General features: G+C 41.1%; 1 protein-coding gene across 1 annotated transcript in view; it reads left to right on the top strand.

The window, feature by feature from the left end:
- Positions 1-25055, top strand: part of SI (sucrase-isomaltase) — a 511413-nt gene that overhangs the window by 478286 nt on the left and 8072 nt on the right. Inside the window, exons 66-70 of the mRNA XM_073578947.1 lie at positions 3-87; positions 13162-13218; positions 16101-16225; positions 18206-18294; positions 19105-19145. Coding sequence (XP_073435048.1) covers positions 3-87; positions 13162-13218; positions 16101-16225; positions 18206-18294; positions 19105-19145 — 397 coding nt within the window. The remainder of the gene's footprint in view (positions 1-2; positions 88-13161; positions 13219-16100; positions 16226-18205; positions 18295-19104; positions 19146-25055) is intronic.

A 25055-nucleotide genomic window follows, 5' to 3' on the forward strand; every position in this document is an offset into this window, starting at 1 on the left:
AGATTCACTAATGACACAGAAACATGGAATATTTATGAGCAGTTCTTATGGGGACCAGCATTCATGATCAGTCCAGCTTTAAGAGAGGTAAATGTGTGACTTTACAGTAAACTATACAGTTAATCACATGATATATTGTTTAATTTTTAAAAAGGCAGATTATCAATATACAACTTTCCATAAATGTTGGCTGTCATGTAAGTTCACTTAAAAAAATATTTTTAATAAGTACACTTGCTTGCTTTTGTGCCCTACATTTCTCTCTTGAAGCAAATCTTCTTCATCTAGATGTTCTAGACCAGCTGCCATAATGTAAGGTCCACACTAGGGAAAACGTAAGAGAATAACTGCACACTGCTATGCTTCAACTGAGACTGTAGGCCGCCAATATGTTTAGATTCAGATATTAGAGTAAAAAAGTTAAATTGAAAAATTATAGAGCTTAATTTTCATTAGAAATGATCAAATCAATTTAACGCAAATAAAATTTGAGATGAATATTGCAAAATTTGGAACTTCTAGCGAATTCAATTTGAACAAATCTCCCAAAAACTACCTGCCACATTTTGCAGTAAATAGCTTCAGCGATGATGCAGGCTTCCCCGTAAGGTCTTGCAGCTTTCACATCTCATGGTATAGTGGAGCCTATTGAGAGGGAATTTCATAGGTTGTATAAAAGCAAAGGAAGAGAATGCAGCAGCCATTTTAGTGCTAACTTAAGATAGAATATGTCAGAACTTGCAGCTCACTAATAGACATAGGAAGAAAAAGCCCTAAGTCATTGGGCAATTACTCAGAACAGCGTTGTATTGCGTAACTGCAGCAGTGAAGAAGATGACAGTAGTATTGTGGGAATAATACAGAGATTCAATTGTTAGGTGGAGAGAAAGATCTGAGAAGTGCCAGCAGCAGTGCCAGACAGAATGATTTATGAGTGATTTGTGGTAGCTGCCATTTATCCTTCTGCATTGCATACACTGCAAAACACAGGCAATCATTAGCCTGATTTGCCTCTTGCAAGCGTCCTAGTGGGGAAGAAGTGGAACATGTTACTTCGTGCAGAGAAACCATCAGTTTGAGTCAGCGTTCTACGCAGAACAGCGTGCCTGATCATAATTTACTCAAAGGGATAACTTATGGACAATATTTTCATGAAAAGTCTGTCCACGCACAGTGTTATTAAATGGGCTGTTGGCTACTTGACAGTTACCCTTTTTATGGTGTGGTCACTTGAAAGATTTTGAATACAGTTCTATTGGACCTAAAGTGCTATACATACAGTTGTGTGAAAAAATGTGTGCCCCTTCCTGATTTCCTCTGCTTTGGCATATTTGTCACACTTAAATGTTTCAGATCACCAAAAAAAGAAATATTAGGCAAAGATAACACAAGTGAACACAAAATGCAGTTTTTAAGTGAAGTTTTTTATTATTAAGGGAAAAAGAAGTCCAAACTATGGGGCCCTCTGTGAAAAAATGCCCCCCAATTAAAACATAAATTAACTGTGGTTTTTCACATCTTTGTGATGCTGATTTCAAATTCCCTAGCCACTCCAAGGCCTGATTGCTGTTACACCTGTTCTCAATCAAATGATTACTTAAATAGGACCTGTCTGGCAAAGGGAAGTAGACCAAGAGATCCTCAAAAGCCAGTCATCATTCCGCAACCCAAAGAAATTTTGGAACAAATGAAAAACAAAGTAATTGAGATCTATCGGTCTAGAAAAGTTTATAAAGCCATTTCTACAGTTTTGGGACTTCAGCAAACCACAGTGAGAGCCATTACCCACAAATAGTGAAAACATGAATAGTGGTGAGCCTCCACAGGAGTGTGTGGCTGAACAAAATTACCCTAAGAGCCCAATGATGACTCTTCCAAGAGGTCACAAAAGACCCCAAAAACAGTATCAAAGAGCTGCTGGCCTCACTTGCCTCAGTTTAGGTCAGTGTTCATGATTCTACCATAAAAAGAGACTGGGCAAAAATGGCCTGCATGGCAGAGTTACAAGATAAAACCCACTGCTGAGCAATAAGAACATAAAGGCTCATCACAGTTTTACCAGAAAACATCTTGATGATCCTCAAGACATTTGGGATAATATTCTGTGAACTGACGAGACAAAAGTCGAACTTTTTGGAAGGTGTATGTCCCATTACATCTGGCGTAGAAGTAACACAGAACTTCAGAAAAGGAACAATACTAAAAGTAAAATATGGTGATGGTGGTGTGATGGTCTAGGGCTGTTATGCTGCTTCAAGACCTGGAATACTTTCTGTGGTATATGAACACATTGAATTCTGCTGTTTACCAAAAAATTCTGAAGGAGGATTGCATCCATCTGTTCGTGACCTCAAGCTGAAGTGCTCTTTGGTTATGTAGCAGGACAATGATCGAAAACACACAGGCAATCCCCCTCTGAATGGCTTAGGCTATGTGCCCATGTAGTTTTTAGTGCTGCGGATTTCTCCCTGCGGATTTTGTGAAATCTGCAGGTCATAAGACCTGCGGATTAGCCTGCGGTTTTGCCCTGCGGTTTCTCACCTCACAATGGTAAAGGTTGGAAACCGCAGCAGAATCCACACAAAGAATTGACATGCTGCGGATTGTAACCCGCAGCAAATCCGCGCGGAAAAATCCGCAGCATGTGCACTGCGTTTTTTTATTTGCATAGGAAATAAAGATAATGTACAACGCAGCAGAATCTGCTGTGGACCTGCAGGGCCAAATCTGCTGCGCATCCGCAGCAGAATCCACAGCACATACCCTTAAGAAAACTAAGCAAACCCCTGACCTTAATCCAATTAATATACTGTGGCATGACCTTAAAAAGGCGGTTCATGCTCAGAAACCCTAAAATGTGGCTGAATTACAATTATGCAAAGACAAATGGACCAAATTTAATCCAGAGCATTGTAAAAGACTCATTGCTAGTGTTGAGCATTCCGATACCGCAAGTATCGGGTATCGGCCGATACTTGCTGTATCGGAATTCCGATACCGACTTCCGATATTTTTTCAATGTCGGAAGTCGGTATCGGAATCGGAAGTTCAAAGTTGATTGACAGCTTGACGTCATCATGATGCGCGGTGTGTGCGCATCATGATGCGCCGTCATTTCGGGCCTTCCGGGGGTCTCTGCCGGCCTGCCGGGGGGCTGTGCCGGCCTGCCGGGGGGCTGTGTGGACTGCCCGGGGTCTGTACCGGCTTGCCGGGGGGCTGAGCCGGCCTGCCGGTGGTCTGTGCACCCTGTGGGGGTCTGTACCGGCCTGCCGGGGGGCTGTGCCGGCCTGCCGGGGGGCTGTGCTGATGTCCGGGGGTCTGTGCAAGCATCGTCCGATGGGACTACAAGTCCCATCTGGCGATGCCTGCTACCATGACAGTGATTGACACATTAGCCAATGATGGGACAGTAGTAGTCCCATCATCCGGCTAATGTGTTAAATGTTAAAAAAAAAAAAAAAAAAAAAATACTACATACATACTACATGCATGCTACATACATACTACATGCTACATACATACTACATACATACTACATACATACCACATATATACTACATACATACTACATACATAACACATATATACTACATGCATACTACATACATACTACATACATACTACATGCTACATGCATGCTACATACATACTACATGCATGCTACATACATACTACATGCTACATACATACTACATGCATGCTACATACATACTACATGCATGCTACATACATACTACATGCTACATACATACTACATATATACTACATACATACTACATACATACTACATGCATGCTACATACATACTACATGCTACATACATACTACATATATACTACATACATACTACATACATACTACATGCATGCTACATACATACTACATGCTACATACATACTACATATATACTACATGCATGCTACATACATACTACATGCTACATACATACTACATATATACTACATACATACTACATACATACTACATGCATGCTACATACATACTACATGCTACATACATACTACATATATAATACATGCATGCTACATACATACTACATGCTACATACATACTACATATATACTACATACATACTACATGCATGCTACATACATACTACATGCTACATACATACTACATATATACTACATGCATGCTACATACATACTACATGCTACATACATACTACATATATACTACATGCATGCTACATACATACTACATGCTACATACATACTACATATATACTACATGCATGCTACATACATACTACATGCTACATACATACTACATATATACTACATGCATGCTACATACATACTGCATGCTACATGCATGCTACATACATACTACATACATACTACATGCTACATACATACCACATATATACTACATACATACCACATACAATACATTCATACAATACATACATAGACATACAGTACATATAACATAGAGTAACATACTTACCAATACTTGTCACATTGTTCCCCGAAGCCATTGTCTTTTACAGAATAAATATTAACATAACAAACCACAAAAATACTCACCCACGATCCGAAGCAGTCCACAAGTGTGTCCCACGACGATCTTGGGTAGAGAACTGCAGCATCAGCTGTTGCTGCCGTTCTCTACGGGCTGCAGGAATCCAATGACGGAAGGTAGGTATCCTTCCGCACTGTATTCCTCCGCCACTTAAAAAAAAAAAAAGTCCCTAGTCTCACTTTATGCCATTGCTGCGTGGGAATTTCCCACTCAGCAATGGCATAAAGTGAGACTAGGGACTTTTTTTTTTTAAGTGGCGGAGGAATACAGTGCGGAAGGATACCTACCTTCCGTCATTGGATTCCTGCAGCCCGTAGAGAACGGCAGCAACAGCTGATGCTGCAGTTCTCTACCCAAGATCGTCGTGGGACACACTCGTGGACTGCTTCGGATCGTGGGTGAGTATTTTTGTGGTTTGTTATGTTAATATTTATTCCGTAAAAGACAATGGCTTCGGGGAACAATGTGACAAGTATTGGTAAGTATGTTACTCTATGTTATATGTACTGTATGTCTATGTATGTATTGTATGAATGTATTGTATGTAGTATGTATGTAGTATATATGTGGTATGTATGTAGCATGTAGTACGTATGTAGTATGTATGTAGCATGCATGTAGCATGCAGTATGTATGTAGCATGCATGTAGTATATATGTAGTATGTATGTAGCATGTAGTATGCATGTAGCATGTAGTATGTATGTAGCATGCATGTAGTATGTATGTAGTATGTATGTAGTATATATGTAGTATGTAGCATGTAGTATGTATGTAGCATGCATGTAGTATATATGTAGTATGTATGTAGCAAGTAGTATGTATGTAGTATGTATGTAGTATGTATGTGGTAGGTATGTAGTATATATGTAGTATGTATGTAGCATGTAGTATGTATGTAGCATGCATGTAGTATATATGTAGTATGTATGTAGCATGTAGTATGTATGTAGCATATATGTAGTATGTATGTAGCATGCATGTAGTATATATGTAGTATGTATGTAGCATATATGTGGTATGTATGTAGCATGTAGAATATATGTAGTATTCATGTTGCATGCATGTAGTATATATGTAGTATGTATGTTGCATGTAGTATGTATGTAGTATGTATGTTGCATGTAGTATATATGTTGTATGAATGTAGCATGTATGTAATATGTAGTATGAATGTAGCATGTATGTAGTATGCATGTTGTATGTATGTAGCATGTAATTTTTTTTTTTTTTTTTTTTTACATTCAACACATTAGCCGGATGATGGGACTACTACTGTCCCATCATTGGCTAATGTGTCAATCACTGTCATGGTAGCAGGCATCGTCCGATGGGACTACAAGTTCCATCGGGCGATGCCTGCTACCATGACAGTGATTGACACATTAGCCAATGATGGGACAGTAGTAGTCCCATCATCCGGCTAATGTGTTGAATGTAAAAAAAAAAAAAAAATTACATGCTACATACATACAACATGCATACTACATACATGCTACATTCATACTACATACTACATACATGCTACATTCATACTACATATATACTACATGCAACATACATACTACATACATACTACATGCAACATACATACTACATATATACTACATGCATGCAACATGCATACTACATATATTCTACATGCTACATACATACTACATATATGCTACATACATACTACATATATACTACATGCATGCTACATACATACTACATATATGCTACATACATACTACATGCTACATACATACTACATATATACTACATGAATGCTACATACATACTACATGCTACATACATACTACATATATACTACATACATACCACATACATACTACATACATACTACATGCTACATACATACTACATATATACTACATGCATGCTACATACATACTACATGCTACATACATACTACATATATACTACATGCATGCTACATACATACTACATGCTACATACATACTACATATATTCTACATGCATGCTACATACATACTGCATGCTACATGCATGCTACATACATACTACATACATACTACATGCTACATACATACCACATATATACTACATACATACTACATACAATACATTCATACAATACATACATAGACATACAGTACATATAACATAGAGTAACATACTTACCAATACTTGTCACATTGTTCCCCGAAGCCATTGTCTTTTACGGAATAAATATTAACATAACAAACCACAAAAATACTCACCCACGATCCGAAGCAGTCCACGAGTGTGTCCCACGACGATCTTGGGTAGAGAACTGCAGCATCAGCTGTTGCTGCCGTTCTCTATGGGCTGCAGGAATCCAATGACGGAAGGTAGGTATCCTTTCGCACTGTATTCCTCCGCCACTTAAAAAAAAAAAAGTCCCTAGTCTCACTTTATGCCATTGCTGCATGGGAATTTCCCACACAGCAATGGCATAAAGTGAGACTAGGGACTTTTTTTTTTTAAGTGGCGGAGGAATACAGTGCGGAAGGATACCTACCTTGCGTGATTGGATTCCTGCAGCCCGTAGAGAACGGCAGCAACAGCTGATGCTGCAGTTCTCTACCCAAGATCGTCGTGGGACACACTCGTGGACTGCTTTGGATCGTGGGTGAGTATTTTTGTGGTTTGTTATGTTAATATTTATTCCGTAAAAGACAATGGCTTCGGGGAACAATGTGACAAGTATTGGTAAGTATGTTACTCTATGTTATATGTACTGTATGTCTATGTATGTATTGTATGAATGTATTGTATGTAGTATGTATGTAGTATATATGTGGTATGTATGTAGCATGTAGTATGTATGTAGTATGTATGTAGCATGCATGTAGCATGCAGTATGTATGTAGCATGCATGTAGTATATATGTAGTATGTATGTAGCATGTAGTATGCATGTAGCATGTAGTATGTATGTAGCATGCATGTAGTATGTATGTAGTATGTATGTAGTATATATGTAGTATGTATGTAGCATGTAGTATGTATGTAGCATGCATGTAGTATATATGTAGTATGTATGTAGCATGTAGTATGTATGTAGTATGTATGTAGTATGTATGTGGTATGTATGTAGTATATATGTAGTATGTATGTAGCATGTAGTATGTATGTAGCATGCATGTAGTATATATGTAGTATGTATGTAGCATGTAGTATGTATGTAGCATATATGTAGTATGTATGTAGCATGCATGTAGTATATATGTAGTATGTATGTAACATATATGTAGTATGTATGTAGTATGTAGAATATATGTAATATGCATGTTGCATGCATGTAGTATATATGTAGTATGTATGTTGCATGTAGTATGTATGTAGTATGTATGTTGCATGTAGTATATATGTAGTATGAATGTAGCATGTATGTAGTATGTAGTATGAATGTAGCATGTATGTAGTATGCATGTTGTATGTATGTAGCATGTACTTTTTTTTTTATTTTTTTTTTACATTCAACACATTAGCCGGATGATGGGACTACTACTGTCCCATCATTGGCTAATGTGTCAATCACTGTCATGGTAGCAGGCATCACCCGATGGGACTTGTAGTCCCATCGGACGATGCCTGCACAGACCCCCAAAGCCTGCACAGCCCCCCGGCAGGCCGGCACAGCCCCCCGGAGCCTGCACAGCCCCCCGGCAGGCCGGCACAGCCCACCGGAGCCTGCACAGCCCCCCTGGCAGGCCGGCACAGCCCCCCGGCAGGCCGGCACAGACCACCGGAGCCTGCACAGACCCCCTGGCAGGCCGGCACAGCCCCCCGAAAGGCCCGTACAGACCCCAGAGAGGCTGTACAAGGGAAAAACAGGATTTTTCTTATTCCGATACCGGAAGTCCCATAGACTTGAATGGGACTTCCGGTATCGGAATCGGCGATACCGATACTTTTTTTTAAGATCGGCCGATCCATTCCGATCCGATACTTTGAAGTATCGGACGGTATCGCTCAACTCTACTCATTGCCTGTTATCAAAAACACTTGATTGCAGTTGTTGCTGCTAAGCGTCGTCCTACCAGTTATTAGGTTTAAGGTGCAATCACTTTTTCACACAGTGCCCTGTAAGTCTGGATTTCTTTGTCCCTTAATAATAAAGAACTTAATATTAACCCCTTAAGCCCCAAGGGTGGTTTGCACGTTAATGACCAGGCCAATTTTTACAATTCTGACCACTGTCCCTTTATGAGGTCATAACTCTGGATCGCTTCCATGGATACCGGTGATTCTGACATTGTTTTCTCGTGACATATTGCACTTCATGATAGTGGTAAAATTTCATTCAAATAACTTGCGTTTATTTGTGAAAAAAATGGAAATTTGGTGAAAATTTTGAAAATTTCGCAATTTTCCAACTTTGAATTTTTATGCCCTTAAATCACAGAGATATATCACACAAAAAACTGAATAAATTACATTTCCCACATGTTTACTTTACATCAGCACAATTTTGAAACCAAAATTTTTTTTTGTTAGGAAGTTATAAGGGTTAAAAGTTGACCAGCGATTTCTCATTTTTGCAACACCATTTTATTTTTACGGACCACATCACATTTGAAGCCACTTTGAGGGGTCTATATGATAGAAAATACCCAAAAGTGACACCATTCTAAAAACTGCACCCCTTAAGGTGCTCAAAACCACATTCAAGAAGTTTATTAACCCTTTAGGTGCGTCACAAGAATTTTTTGAATATTTAAAAAAAAAATGAACATTTTACTTTTTTTCACTAAAAAAATACTTCAGGTTCAATTTTTTTTAATTTACCAAGGGCAACAGGAGAAATTGGACTGCAAAAGTTATTGTGCAATTTGTCCTGAGTACGCAGATACCTGATATGTGGGGGGGAACCACTGTTTCGGCGCATGGCAGACCTCAGCAGGGAAAGAGCGCCATTTGACTTTTTCAATGCAAAATTGGCTGGAATTCAGATCGGACGCCATGTCACGTTTGGAGAGCCCCTAATGTACCTAAACAGTGGAAACCCCCCCAAGTGACCCCATTTTGGAAACTAGACCCCCCAAGGAACTTATCTAGATATGTGGTGAGAACTTTGAACCCACAAGGGCTTCACAGAAGTTTATAACGTACAGCGGTACAATTAAAAAATCATATTTTTTCCACAAAAATGATCTTTTCACCCCCAATTTTTATTTTTACAAGAGTAATAGGTCCCTAAAAGTTATTGTGCAATTTGCCCTGAGTACACTGATACCCCATATGTGGGTGTAAATGACTATTTGGGCGCATGGCAGAGCTCGGAAGGGAAGCAGCGCCATTTGACGTTTTTGGCTGGAATTGAGATCGGACACCATGTCGCGTTTGGAAAGCCCCTGATGTACCAAAACAGTAGAAACCCCCCACAAATGACACCATTTTGGAAACTAGACCCCCCAAGGAACTTATCTAGATGTGTGGTGAGAACTTTGAACCCACAAGGGTTTCACAGAAGTTTATAGCATACAGCCGTACAATTAAAAAATCATATTTTTTCCACAAAAATGATCTTTTCACCCTCAATTCTTATTTTTCCAAGGGTAACAGGACCCTAAAAGATATTGTGCAATTTGTCCTGAGTGCGCTGATACCCCACATGTGGGGGTAAACCACTATTTGGGCGCATGGCAGAGCTCGGAAGGGAAGCAGCGCCATTTGACGTTTTTGGCTGGAATTGAGATCAGACACCATGTCGCGTTTGGAAAGCCCCTGATGTACCAAAACAGTAGAAACCCCCATAAATGACACCATTTTGGAAACTAGACCCCCCAAGGAACTTATCTAGATGTGTGGTGAGCACTTTGAACCCCCCAGTGCTTCACAGAAGTTTATAACGCCCGTGCGTGAAAATACAAAAATCATTTTTTTTCCACAAACATGATCTTTTAGTCACCAATTTTTTCATTTTCCCAAGGGTTCAAGATGAAAATGGACCCCAAAATTTGTTGTCCAATTTGTCCTGAGTACGCTGATACCTCATATGTGGGAGAAAACAGTAGTGGAAACCCCCCACAAATGACCCCATTTTGGAAACTAGACCCCCTAAGGAACTTATCTAGATGTGTGGTGAGAACTTTGAACTCCCAAGGGCTTCACAGAAGTGTATAATGCCCAGACATAAAAATAAAAAAATCGTATTTTTTCCACAAACAAGATCAATTAGTCTCCTTTTTTTATTTTCCCAAGGTAACAGGAGAAATTGGACCCCAAAATTTGTTGTCCAATTTGTCCTGAGTATGCTGATACCTCATATGTGGGAGAAAACTACTGTATGGGCACACGTCGGGGCTTGGAAGGGAAGTAGTGACGTTTTGGAATGCAGACTTTGATGGATTGGTCTGCGGGTGTCATGTGCGTTTGGAGACCCCCTGATGTACCTAAACTATTGAAACTCCCCACAAGTGACCCCATTTTGGAAACTAGACACCCCACGGAACTTATCTAGATGTGTGGTGAGCACTTTGAACCCCCAAGTGCTTCACAGAAGTTTATAACGCCTGGGCGTGAAAATAAAAAAATCATTTTTTTCCACAAAAATGATATTTTTGCCCCCAATTTTTTATTTTCCTAAGGGTAACAGGAGAAATTGGACCCCAAAAGTTGTTTTGCAATTTGTCCTGAGTATGCTGATACCCTATATGTGGGGGTAAAACACTGTTTGGGCGCATGGCAGAGCTTGGAAGGGAAGGAGCACCATTTGACTTTTTCAATGCAGAATTGGCTGGAATTGAGATCAGACACCATGTTGCATTTGGAGAGCACCTGATGTGCCCAAACAGTGGAAACCCCCCAATGTAACTCCAACCCTAACCCCAACACACCCCTAACCCTAATCTGAGCCCTAACCCTAGCCCTAACCCTAGCCCTAACCCTAGCCCTAGCCCTAACCCTAGCCCTAACCCTAGCCCTAACCCTAGCCCTAACCCTAACCCTAACCCTAGCCCTAACCCTAATGGGAAAATGGAAATAAATACTTTTTTTTAATTTTATTATTTTCCCTAACTAAGGGGGTGATAACGGGGGGTTTGATTTACTATTTATGGTGGTTTTTATGTTTGGCGGCTGTCGCACGCTAAAAGACGCTTTTTATTGTAAAAATAGTTTTTGCATCACCACATTTTGAGAGCTATAATTTTTCCGTATTTTGACCCACCAAGTCATGTGAGGTCTTATTCTTTGCGGGACGAGTTGTCGTTTTTATCGGTACCATTTTTGGGCACGTGACATTTTTTGATCACTTTTTATGCCGATTTTTTGGACGCAGAATGAACAAAAACCAGCGTTTCATGAATTTCTTTTGGGGGGGTGCGTTTACACCGTTCCGCGTGCGGTAAAATTAATAAAGTGCTTTTATTCTTCGGGTCAGTACGGTTACAGCGATACCTCATTTATGTCGTTTTTTTATGTTTTGTTGGTTTTTTGCAATGAAAACAATTTTATATAAAAAATAATTATTTTTGCATCGCTTTATTCTGCGAGCTATAACTTTTTTATTTTTTTGCGGATGATGCTGTATGGTGGCTCATTTTTTGCGGGACAAGATGTCGTTTTCAGCGGTACCATGGATATTTATATGCATCTTTTTGATCGCGCGTTATTACACTTTTTGTTCGGTGGTATGATAATAAATCATTATTTTTTGCTTCGTTTTTTATTTTTATTTTTTAAGGGGTTCACTAAAAGGGTTAACTAACTAATGCGACAGTTTTATAGCGGGTAGCGACGGACGCGGCGATACCAAATATATGTACTTTTATTGTTTTTTTCTTTTTATTTTCAAAAAATGAATTTATTGGGGAATATTTTTTTTTTTTTACTAATTTATTTAGCGATTTTTTTAAAATTATTTTTACACTTTTTTTTTTTTTTTTTACTTTATTACATAGTCCGAGGTGGGACATCACTGTCCTGTGACAGATTGCTGATCTGTCACATCACAGATCACTGTGACAGATCAGCGATCTGTCACAGGCACTGCTGCAGACTTCCTCATGCCTTCGCTTTGCAGGCAGTGAGGAACTCAGCTCCCTACAGGCCCCCGAAGGCCCCCGTCGCCATCTTGGATCCGGGGGCCTGTAGGGAAAGAGCCCCCCGCAGCAGCGCTTCACATTGCGCTGCCGTGGGGGGCTCAGGGAAGCACGGAGGGAGCCCCCTCCCTGCCGATGCTTCCCTTTTACTCCCGGTACACCGGGATAGTACGTCTAATGGCAGAAAGGGGTGAAAACTGCATTTTGTATTTACTAGTGTTTACTTTGTCTAATATTTCAATTTGTTTGGTGATCTGAAACATTTGAGGGCAAACACTTTTTCACATAACTGTATGTTTTTAAAGCAATTGGAGTACGTGAAAATTGTATTTTTTATAAAACTTTGCCATCATCTTTAACATTGATGTACAGAAGCGGATTAAGAAAATAAAGAAGCAGAAAATAGTCATTTTATATACCACAAACATGGAATATTTTCTACATTTATCAATAAAATAAAACATGCAGCAGATTTTTTCTTCTCATGTCCAACTCTTACTTTTTTCTTTAGTAATCTTTGCGATTACATTTAACTGCTGACAATAATTGATATATGACAATTATGTTTTTCTGTTTTAGAACCAAATAGAAGTAGATGCCTATATTCCAAATGCTCGCTGGTATGACTATCATACGGTAAGTAAGATCCTAAATAACTTTCAAGTTATATCAAAACTCAGCAAGAAATGTTGTCTATGTCTTCTTGTGTGTTTTATGTTAACCCTTTCATGACTGGGCGATTTTGCATTTTTCCATTTCCAATTTTCCCTCACCTTCTTCCAATAGCCAGAATTTTTTTTTTTATTCTTCAAACCACATAACCATATGAGGCCTATGACAAATTGTATATTTGAAGGACATTATTCATTTTATTATGTGATGCACTGCAAAGCGAGTAAAATTCCAAGTGCACTGAAAATGCAAAAAAAGTGCAATTCGCAAAGGTTTTTGTTTTTTGTTTTTTTCATTTACAATGTTCACTATACGGTAAAACTGACCTGGCAAAATGATTTTCCAGGTAAGTGGAATTTCACAGATACCAAACATGCTTAATTGTTGTTTGTTTTATTTAAGAAGTGAAAAAAAAATTAGAAATTTGTAAAAAAAAATTTTTGCTTGTGTTGCCATTTTCCAAGACCCGTAACACCTTATATTTTTGGAATATAGAGGCTGTGTTGGGCATTTATTTTTTGTGCCCTGGTCTGATGCTTTTACTGATGTCATTTTGGAATAGATATGATGTTTTGATCTCCTTTTATTGCATTTGATTGTAATGTTGCGGTGGGAAAAATAAATATAAATCTGGTGTTTCGCTTTTTTTCTCATTACGCCGTTGAACAATCGGATTAATTTATTTTATATTTTGATAGATTGGACTTTTATGAACTCAACCATAAGAAACATATGATGGAGAAAATATTCAGAATAACATATGTTTCCAGTCTGGAAATAAACGAGTGTATTAATTTACCCCTAACAATAAAAATAATTTACTGAGAAGTTGATTACTCTCAAACCGTTTTATACCCATAATAAACGACTTTGGATTAGCCACAAACCATCAAGATGAGTTAAAATAAATATATTTTTATTGAAAAAATATTTAATAAAATATGCATATGTACATATAGTAATGGTGTAAAAGGGATGAAACGTGCAGGAGGACATTCAATAACCCATAGTACATCAGTTTAAAAGCGAATCAAATCTGTTTCAGATTAGTAAAATTATTTTAACGCATCTTGTTGGTTTGTGGCTACTTCAATAGTGATTTATTTTGAAAATACCAAATATGTGTGTTTTTTTGTTTTATGTTAATGGGACAAAGCAAAAGGATGGTGTTTTGAATTTTTATTCTTTTATTATTTATTTTTTCATATTTTATAAAAAAAATATTTTTTAATTTTTACTGTATTTAATAGTCCACTTAGGGGACTTGAAGCAGCAATCAATTGATCTCTTGTGTTATATATACCAGTGCATCAGCACTGCTATGTATAGTGAAAATCACGATCTCCTATGAACGCCAGCTGCAGGCTGGCTTTTACAAGAAAATCATCATGACAAGCCTGGAGGTTTTCCATAAATCCTCAGCTGTCATGGCACACTGTGATCACATCAGAGCATGTGAAATGACGCACCTCCTGCCAGCACATGTTAAATGCTACTGCCAGAGATTAACACCAGCATTTAACATGTTAACAGCTGTAGGAGTAGTTTGCTCCTCCTGCGGATGTTAAAGGCACATGATGGCTGGTCCAATAAGGCATCATCTGCTGGGAAAGTCAGGGGCATGAGATATGACGTAAATGAAAGGGTTAGTAAATTTAAATGCAACACTCTCACAGTCACACAGACTCTGCTGGAATAAGCAGCACTCATACTCAACCTCTGATCCTATAATTTTGATGATATATTTTAGTAAAAATATGTGTTAAGGACTGCGGAACGCATCAAATAATATGAAAGGAGATATGAGGTGCGTTCACAGCCCAGGGTCCACCGTGCAGAGATGGAACCTGCTGCTGAGTAATGGCGGAACAAGATGATGGCTAAACGCTTGCTTACACATGGGTTAACTTCACCCAGTGAGAATAGAGGTGAACTCTGTTATGCCACAGAGCCACTGAAACAAACGCCAGAGCCTGTTGAACTCAGAGAGCTCAGCTGAGTGAGCGCTAATTAGGGTCACAGAGCCCTGTCCTAGAGACACCGGACTAGAGCTCCTTTACACCATCAGCGCTTGGCGCCGCAGCTGAGGCGCCAACAAAAGGTAATAATATATTTAATCGCACCAAGTGCACACAGTGCCGCTTTGTCGGATGCCACTAACTACCCAGGACGAGGAGGAAAGTGCTAGAGGTGCGCACGGCGTCGCATGGTGGTCACAGCTTCCTGGTGCGGTACAACAGTGCCCGTAGCAGGGAGGCACAGTCAGATGCTAGTGTACATAGACAATTGGGAGCACAGTGGCTTGAGCATAGCCACCCATTGGCGCTGACTCTTACTCTGAATCCCTACCCAACATGCATATCAAAGGGAGGGGAGTCTTAATGAGTCAGTCACCAGATACATGCATCCATCATCATACACACAAGTAAGCATAAGAGTCTATACTAGCGCATGGTCGTGCGGCCATGTGGCTCTTTTATAGCAGCGTCCTTCCGGGACCTTCCTGACCTTCCTGATGGTCCAATCCGAGCTGGAGAAGGACCTGAGCATGTGACCTCCGATCTCCAATGAGAGATCATCCTAAGAGCATGCTCAGTGGACCAAAAGGAGGACTTAGTCCCTGGAGTAGCTCGCTGCTGACCAGCATGCATTGCTATAGCTGGACCAGAGGTGGCAGCAGCAACCAAACCTACAGAGCTGGTCTGAGCAGATTGCCTGGATCGAAGAGTCTGCTGAGCAGCCTCCTCTGCGGCCAGAGAGGAAAGGGAGACTGCCGAATGCAAGGCTCAGGATCACTGCTGTGCAGCTACAGAAACCCGACACCTAACAATATGTTTCCATTATAGGGCAATGTGACTGAAGAAAGAGGTAAGAAAGTGAAGTTGAATGCTCCACTTGAAATCATTAATCTTCACGTTAGAGGTGGATATATCATACCATGGCAAGATCCTGCTAATAACACTGTACACAGGTGGGTAGATGACATCATTATTAAATGTTTTAATTATATTTATTGTGTTATAATTGTATAGCTAGAACAGCTGACTCAAGATAAAAAAGAATGGCAATGCTATACAAATAATGTAGAGGTCCCGGGAACTTATGCTAATAACCTAGCATGGTTAGTTATACTTCAGAAACTCTTACAAAAATCAATCATAGGCCAATTGTGTTTGATTACCTATGTCTCTCATTAACAATTTCCAGCAACTGATTGTAGAAGTAAGTACTTTAAGGACTTGAGGAAGTCAGGCACTTTACTCAAATGGGTACTATCACTGTGCCCAAGTGAACAATGCATGGGGAACAGTAGCAATACAAAGCTTCACTCCCACCACAAGTCTCATCCCAAATCAAGCCTGACCATTTCTGCACTGTAACATATAAAGGGGCCCTATAAGCAGGGATGAGCACTGAGAACGTGATTACTGGATCTTATATCACTATGAATATGGCTAGTTGATTTATACCCACCCATAATCATCAAAGTCCTTTGTCATCTTAGTTCTGTTTTTAAAGTAAGGTGTTCCATATTTTCCAAAAGGTGTACATCTTTATAACAATATGATGTACAATAGTGAGCAATTACAGTGACTTGTAAAAGTATTCACCCCGTGGTTTTTTGCCTATTTTGTTACATTACAACCTGTGTTTAAATATTTTTGCAATCCGATTTATGTGTGATGCATCAGCACTAAATAGTCTAAGTTGGTGAAGTGAGAAAAATATAGGCATAAATTAAATTTATGAGATCAAATAATTAAAAATGGCATTTGCATATGCATTCACCCCTTTTGCTACGAAGCTCCTAAAAGTTTCTGGTGCATGAAACTACCTTCATAAGTCATATGCTTAATGAAAGGAAGTCCACCTGTGTGCAACCTAAGTGTCACATGGTCTATCATTTTCTGAGAGGCCACAGAGGCTGCAACACCATTAAGCAAGAGGCACCACTAACCAAACAACACCCTGGAGACCAAGGAGATCTCCCAACAAGCCAAGGGCAAAGACACTAAGAAGTACAAATCAGGGTTGGGTTATAAAAATAAATTCCAAACAGCAAAATAAAAACACAATTATGATTTTCCAAAAAGTACAATAAAAATGATACATTTGGGAGACAAGCTGAATTACAACTCTAAACACACTACTATGAAGGTTCAGAAACTGATTGATTGATATGCATTGTTTCTTCTATGTCATTCACACAGTTCATCTAGCACAGTGTTTCCCAAACCCCATCCTCATGGCCTCCAACACATCATGTTTTCAGGGTTTCCTAAGTTTTGCACAGGTGAAAGAACCTGTAGCAGTTTCTGATGCCTCTAATAACTCCATCACCTGTGCAATACCAAGAAAATCATGAAAACATGACATATTGGGGGACATGAGGACGGGAGTTTGGAAAGCACTCATCTAGCACATGGACAGACAAGGAGATTGCACATGAACAGACAACGAGAGTAAATTATATTTGTATGAACTGTGTGGATGATATAGGAGACATCATTCATGTCAATCACATGCAGAGTGGTGGCTATGGGTGGCACAAAAGATAACAGAACGTCCATTAGCATATACTTCAGGACTACTATAAAATACATTTTATTAAGTATGTAAGGCAAAGGGTTAAAAGATGGTGGCATGGATTTTATAGGGAAAACCTGGTGATAGGTTCCCTTTAATCCATATGCATGAGACCTTGGTTATGCAGTTAAAGGGGTTAAAGTGGTTTAGATTCATGTCTAAGAACAGGTAAATGATTACTTAAGATGAGTGACTGACCAAGTGATTTATTTAGAGGATTCTGTTTCAACAACTACTTCACTGTCGATTTTGTTTTGTTTACATGATTTAGATCAACACACTTACGATGATAGATTAAAGTGATTAAGTGATAAAGACATTAAGTAACATTTTTAAAAATATATAATGTTTCTTATAATTGCAGTCGTAAAAACTTTATCGGACTTTTGGTAGCTTTGGATGATTTGGAAAAAGCTGAAGGCAATCTTTTCTGGGACGATGGAGAAAGTATAGGCAAGTTCTTCCTAATAGTAAAACAAGCATGTAAAAAATACAATTCATAAAAAATGTTTGGTAGGTTAACAGCATTGGTCTTGGTTAGCTGGGGTCCACAGGAGGAATTGACTCTAGAGGCCCATCCTACAGCTTTATGTAAATTACCAAATAAATGAGTCCTGAAAAATTATTTTATGTCACTCCTAAGCAATTAGAACAACAAAAAGTCCAGCTGTTATTAAACACCAGACAATATGAAGAGAACCACAAAATAGAATTCTATTAAAAAATATTCTTTAATTAGTACGTATTAAAAATTATTAAAATACAGGTACAGAGCACATTCCCTCAAAGTACCTAGTAGAGGGCACCAGAATACCACCCAAAACTAAGAATCAAATAAATAGTAGGATTATTTGTACAAAAGTGATGATAATCATATGAGGAAATGTACTAGCCTGGCTCACTATACATATAATGTAATAAAAATTACATAATTATAATTAAATACCTATATAGTAGTTAGCTGAAAAAAATAAGGCACAATTTATAAATAGAGAGAGTCCCAAAACAATAAGAACATATACCAATAAAAAGTAGGTCTATAAGTTATCCAAAGAAATCAAAAGACCCTTTTACCTAATAACAATGGTGACCCTGCATTGAAAATATGGCCAAATATCTAACCAGCAAAGTTATTTGCCTGAATTTAAACAGCCAATAGTGAATATGGGGTGAACCAGTGATGCCCCCTTGCCTCGACGCGCGTTTCACGCTTCTGTCTTATACTAAACTTTACATTAATAATTTATTTTTCTCATTTAATAGAAATGACAAGCTATTACCTGGGAACTTTCACGGCTGATAAGGTATGCTGCATTCCAAAGCACAGATATGCCTGTATTCTTGGTTATTCGTAAAAAAGCTTCAAGCATTTTATTGGATCCAGTTGGATGAAACACATTAGATGGGGTGGGCTGCTGGAGTAAACTAAGTCTTCAACAATGATGATAATAAGGTTTTTCTTATTCAGAAATAGAGTTGAGCGAAACGGGTCAAAAAATTTCAAAAGTCGCCGAATTTTGGCAAAGTCGGGTTTCATGAAACGAAACCCGACCCTAGGATGAGGTCGGCCACGAGGTCGGCGACTTACGCGCCAAAGTTGCGTTTCAAAAGTTTGTTTTGCGCTCTTTTTCAGCCAATCAGGATCCACGGACACTGTGGGCAACGTGATGACATAGACAGGGGTCACCACCATATTTCAGAAGGGCATGCAAGTGATTGGCTTGCTTTGGTGGGCGTCACAGGGGTTATAAAAGGGCGTGCACGCCGACCGCCATCTTACTTCTGCCGATCTTAGCATAGGGAGAGGTTGCTGATTCTGTAGGGAGAGCGTTAGGCAGGGAAGAAGAAAAAAAAACTGCTCCTGCTGCTAGCGATTTTGCCTGTACAACACACCAGTCACTGTGTGTGCAGTGCAAGGGGAGGCTATATTGTGGTGGATCAGCGGTGTTGGTTGTTAGGCTGCCTTCTAAGGCTTCCTGACAGCTGCATTGCTGTTTACCCACTGCTCTGCAAACTGCTTTTTTAAAAGCAATCCCAATTTATTTTTTTGTCCTGCTGAGGTACTGAGCGTGCATTTTTTCACACCATACAGCGTCAGTGGGCCTCACACAATCCAAAAGTGTCCAGTGTCCACTAGTGTCTGCAGAAATTCAAAATCTCCCTTATCCTGTAGTCACTTTTTTCACACCTGTGCCATCAAGCCTGTGACATAGCGTTCTGATACTCAGTGGGCCTCACACAATCCAAAAGTGTCCAGTGTCCACTAGTGTCTGCAGAAATTCAAAATCTCCCTTATCCTGTAGTCACTTTTTTCACACCTGTGCCATCGAGCCTGTGACATAGCGCTCTGATATTCAGTGGGCCTCACACAATACAAAAGTGTCCAGTGTCCACTAGTGTCTGCAGAAATTCAAAATCTCCCTTATCCTGTAGTCACTTTTTTCACACCTGTGCCATCGAGCCTGTGACATAGTGCTCTGATATTCAGTGGGCCTCACACAATCCAAAAGTGTCCAGTGTCCACTAGTGTCTGCAGAAATTCAAAATCTCCCTTATCCTGTAGTCACTTTTTTCACACCTGTGCCATCGAGCCTGTGACATAGCGCTATGATATTCAGTGGGCCTCACACAATCCAAAAGTGTCCAGTGTCCACTAGTGTCTGCAGAAATTCAAAATCTCCCTTATCCTGTAGTCACTTTTTTCACACCTGCGCCATCGAGCCTGTGACATAGCGCTCTGATATTCAGTGGGCCTCACACAATCCAAAAGTGTCCAGTGTCCACAAGTGTCTGCAGAAATTCAAAATCTCCCTTACCCTGTAGTCACTTTTTTCACACCTGTGCCATCGAGCCTGTGACATAGCGCTCTGATATTCAGTGGGCCTCACACAATCCAAAAGTGTCCAGTGTCCACTAGTGTCTGCAGAAATTCAAAATCTCCCTTATCCTGTAGTCACTTTTTTCACACCTGTGCCATCGAGCCTGTGACATAGCGCTCTGATATTCAGTGGGCCTCACACAATCCAAAAGTGTCCAGTGTCCACTAGTGTCTGCAGAAATTCAAAATCTCCCTTATCCTGTAGTCACTTTTTTCACACCTGTGCCATCGAGCCTGTGACATAGCGCTCTGATATTCAGTGGGCCTCACACAATCCAAAAGTGTCCAGTGTCCACAAGCGTCTGCAGAAATTCAAAATGTCCCTTATCCTGTAGTCACTTTTTTCACACCTGTGCCATCGAGCCTGTGACATAGCGCTCTGATATTCAGTGGGCCTCACACAATCCAACAGTGTCCAGTGTCCACAAGCGTCTGCAGAAATTCAAAATCTCCCTTATCCTGTAGTCACTTTTTTCACACCTGTGCCATCGAGCCTGTGACATAGTGCTCTGATATTCAGTGGGCCTCACACAATCCAAAAGTGTCCAGTGTCCACTAGTGTCTGCAGAAATTCAAAATCTCCCTTATCCTGTAGTCACTTTTTTTACACCTGTGCCATCGAGCCTGTGACATAGCGCTCTGATATTCAGTGGGCCTCACACAATCCAAAAGTGTCCAGTGTCCACTAGTGTCTGCAGAAATTCAAAATCTCCCTTATCCTGTAGTCACTTTTTTCACACCTGTGCCATCGAGCCTGTGACATAGTGCTCTGATATTCAGTGGGCCTCACACAATCCAAAAGTGTCCAGTGTCCACTAGTGTCTGCAGAAATTCAAAATCTCCCTTATCCTGTAGTCACTTTTTTCACACCTGTGCCATTGAGCCTGTGACATAGCGCTCTGATATTCAGTGGGCCTCACACAATCCAAAAGTGTCCAGTGTCCACTAGTGTCTGCAGAAATTCAAAATCTCCCTTATCCTGTAGTCACTTTTTTCACACCTGTGCCATCGAGCCTGTGACATAGCGCTCTGATATTCAGTGGGCCTCACACAGTCCAAAAGTGTCCAGTGTCCACAAGTGTCTGCAGAAATTCAAAATCTCCCTTATCCTGTAGTCACTTTTTTCACACCTGCGCCATCGAGCCTGTGACATAGCGCTCTGATATTCAGTGGGCCTCACACAATCCAAAAGTGTCCAGTGTCCACTAGTGTCTGCAGAAATTCAAAATCTCCCCTGTCCTATAGACACCTTGTACCTTGTTTTACATTACTATATAGTTTGTTGGATTTTGTCTGCATTTCTACCAATAATGAGGAAGGCTGGTGGAAGAGGCTGTGGAATTGGGCGGGGGTTGGCAGCTGGTAATGATGGTGTTGGTGGTGAATCTGATGGTAGTGGCAAAAGCAAAATAGGACCAAATGCAGGAGGTGTTGAGCCTGCATCATCGTCTGGCTCCACAAGGCCTCGAAGGCTTAGTTTTCTAGGAGTTGGCAAACGCAAACCGCTTTTAAAGCCAGAGCTTCAGGAAAAAGTTTTGTCTTACATTGCTGACTCAGCCTCCAGCTCTATCGCCTCCTCTTCTGAAGTTGTAAAAAATAAAAGCACTGAGTCGTCATTGGAGGCTCATGTTCATGAACCACACCTTTCCTTGTGTCCTTCACCCCAACCAAGATTGAAGGATGACGCAGGCCATACTACTGATTACTCCATGGAGCTGTTTTCACATACCATGCCTGGATTATCAAGTGAAATGGTGAATTACCCAGGCCAAGATGAATCTGACATGGAGTGCACTGATGCACAGCCACTGATAGATGATTCTGCCGGTACATTCACTTTGAGCACTACATTGTCCTCGCAGTGTACAGAGCCAGATTCTGACCCTGATGAGACTTAGGTGCCCCTTCCCGCACACTATACCACCATACACGGTGACACAGAGGAAGGTGCACATGACATTGAAGAGGAGGTGATGGATGACCCAATTGTTGACCCAGATTGGCATCCATTGGGGGAAGAGGGTGCTGCTTCCAATAGCTCAAATGAGGAGGAGCATCCACAGCAGACATCGACATCGCAACAGCTGTTATCTGGCAGGCCCAGAGCACTCCAAAGACAGGTTCCAAAAATCAAAAGAGTTGCTGGACAGCTTGTCCAGACGGTCAAAAGATCACAGCGTGTTAGGCCGCCAAATGTCTGCCAAAGTAGGAAGAGTGCAGTGTGGCACTTTTTTGAACAAAATCCTCATGATCAGGCCAAGGTTATCTGTAAGAAGTGTGCAAAGACCTTTAGCCGAGGGAAAAATCTGAAAAATTTGAATACCAGTTGCATGCTTAGACATTTAACCAGCATGCACTTGCAAGCATGTACACAACACCAAACCTCAAGTGCCACATGTGCAACTGATCACAAAGAAGGTAGTCAACAACACTACATTGTTTCCCCCACTGTAAGCCCACCGGTTAGCACAGCAGCAAATGTTGAGGTGTCGTTGCAAGGCCACAGCAGTCAGGGAATCCCACTGTTATATCAACGAAATACTGAATCTAGGCCATCAGAAAGAACACCAACTCCATCACCATCATCAACCCTCTCTCAGTCCGCCCTGTCCACTGCTACTTCCACCATATGCAGCTCTCAAGTCCAGCTCACCCTCCCAGACACTATGAGTAGGTCAAGAAAGTACTCAGTCTCTCATCCGCGTACACTGGGTTTGAACGCCCACATTGCCAAACTAATCTCGTTTGAGATGATGCCCTTTCGGTTGGTGGAAAGCGCAGCTTTCCGTGAACTCATGGCCTATGCAGTACCACGCTATGACCTACCCAGTCACCACTTCTTCTCTGCAAAGCCATCCCAGCCCTCCACCATCATGTAAAAGACCGCATTTTCCATGCACTCAAGCAGTCAGTGAGTGGAAAGGTGCACCTCACAACTGATGCATGGTCCAGTCGGCATGGCCAGGGACGTTACGTGTCCATCACTGCGCACTGGGTTAATGTGGTGGATGCAGGGTCCACAGGGGACAGCGGTGGTGGGACAGTGCTGCCTAGCGCACGGTATAGGAAACAGTTGGCTGTAGGCGTTCGACCCTCCTCCACCTCCTCCTCCTCCTCCTCCAGAAGCGAAAGCTCGTCCACAGAGCGCAGTCGTAAGAGCACTCCATCTGCAGCTGCCACTGTTGCACACGAGGTGTCCCCCTATCGAGCAGCTAGTGGAAAGCGTCAGCAGGCTGTGTTGCAGATGATGTGTTTGGGCGACAGACACACCGCCGAGGTGCTGGCCGAGTACTTGAAGCGACAAACTGAGTCATGGCTGGGCAGTGTACATCTTGAGGCAGGCAAGGTAGTTAGTGATAACGGCCGTAATTTTGTGGCAGCCATAGCCCTTTCAAAACTCAGCCACATACCTTGCTTGGCTCACACCTTGAACCTGGTGGTGCAGTGCTTCCTCAAAAATTATCCAGAGTTAACAGCCCTGCTCCATAAGGTGCGAAGACTGTGCGCGCACATCCGCCGGTCACCTCTACACTCCGTTCGTATGCAGAAGCTGCAGCGATTGCTCCACCTTCCCACCACCGCCTCATTATCGACATTGCAACAAGGTGGAACTCCACCCTGCACATGGTGGAGCAGCTGTGCGAGCAGAGGCAGGCCATAATGCATTTGTGGGAGGATACACGGCCAGGCACTTTGAGAGCAGACATGAAGTTGACAGGTGTGCAGTGGTCGAAGCTGAAAGACCTCTGTAAAGTCCTTCAGTGTTTTGAGGAATGCACACGGCTGGTAAGCGCAGACGAAGCCATCCTAAGCATGAGCATCCCACTTATGCGTCTGCTCATGCAAACTTTGACGCACCTTAAGGAGCAGGCGTCTGCAGCCAATGTTGATGAGGAGGAAGAGGAGGAGGGAATCCTTGATGACATTCAGCCCATGTCTGCTCAGGGACCTCTCCTGGACAAGGTGGAGGAAGAAGAGGAGGAGGAGGATGATGATGGGGATGATTACTTAGGGGAAGAGGATGCATCTCGTGGGGCAAGTGAAAATGTTGGCGTGGCAAGGTCTGGTACAGGGTTTGTGCGTGACTGGAGGGATGTGGATTTGCCAGAAAGTGCTCCTCCAACCAGCACTCGCAGTGCATCATTGACACCGGGAACATTGGCCAATTGTCAGATTATGCCTTGCAGATCCTAAAAAGGGACCCCCGCATTGCCAAAATGATGAACGATGACGACTACTGGTTGGCCAGCATCCTGGATCCATGCTATAAAGGCAAATTACAAAACATCATGCCACAGGAGAACCTTGACCTAATATTGGCTAATAAACAAGCAAC

Source organism: Dendrobates tinctorius, unplaced genomic scaffold (genome assembly GCF_039654945.1).
Source record: "Dendrobates tinctorius isolate UK_male_01 unplaced genomic scaffold, ASM3965494v1 ptg000060l, whole genome shotgun sequence".
Taxonomy (NCBI): domain Eukaryota; kingdom Metazoa; phylum Chordata; class Amphibia; order Anura; family Dendrobatidae; genus Dendrobates; species Dendrobates tinctorius.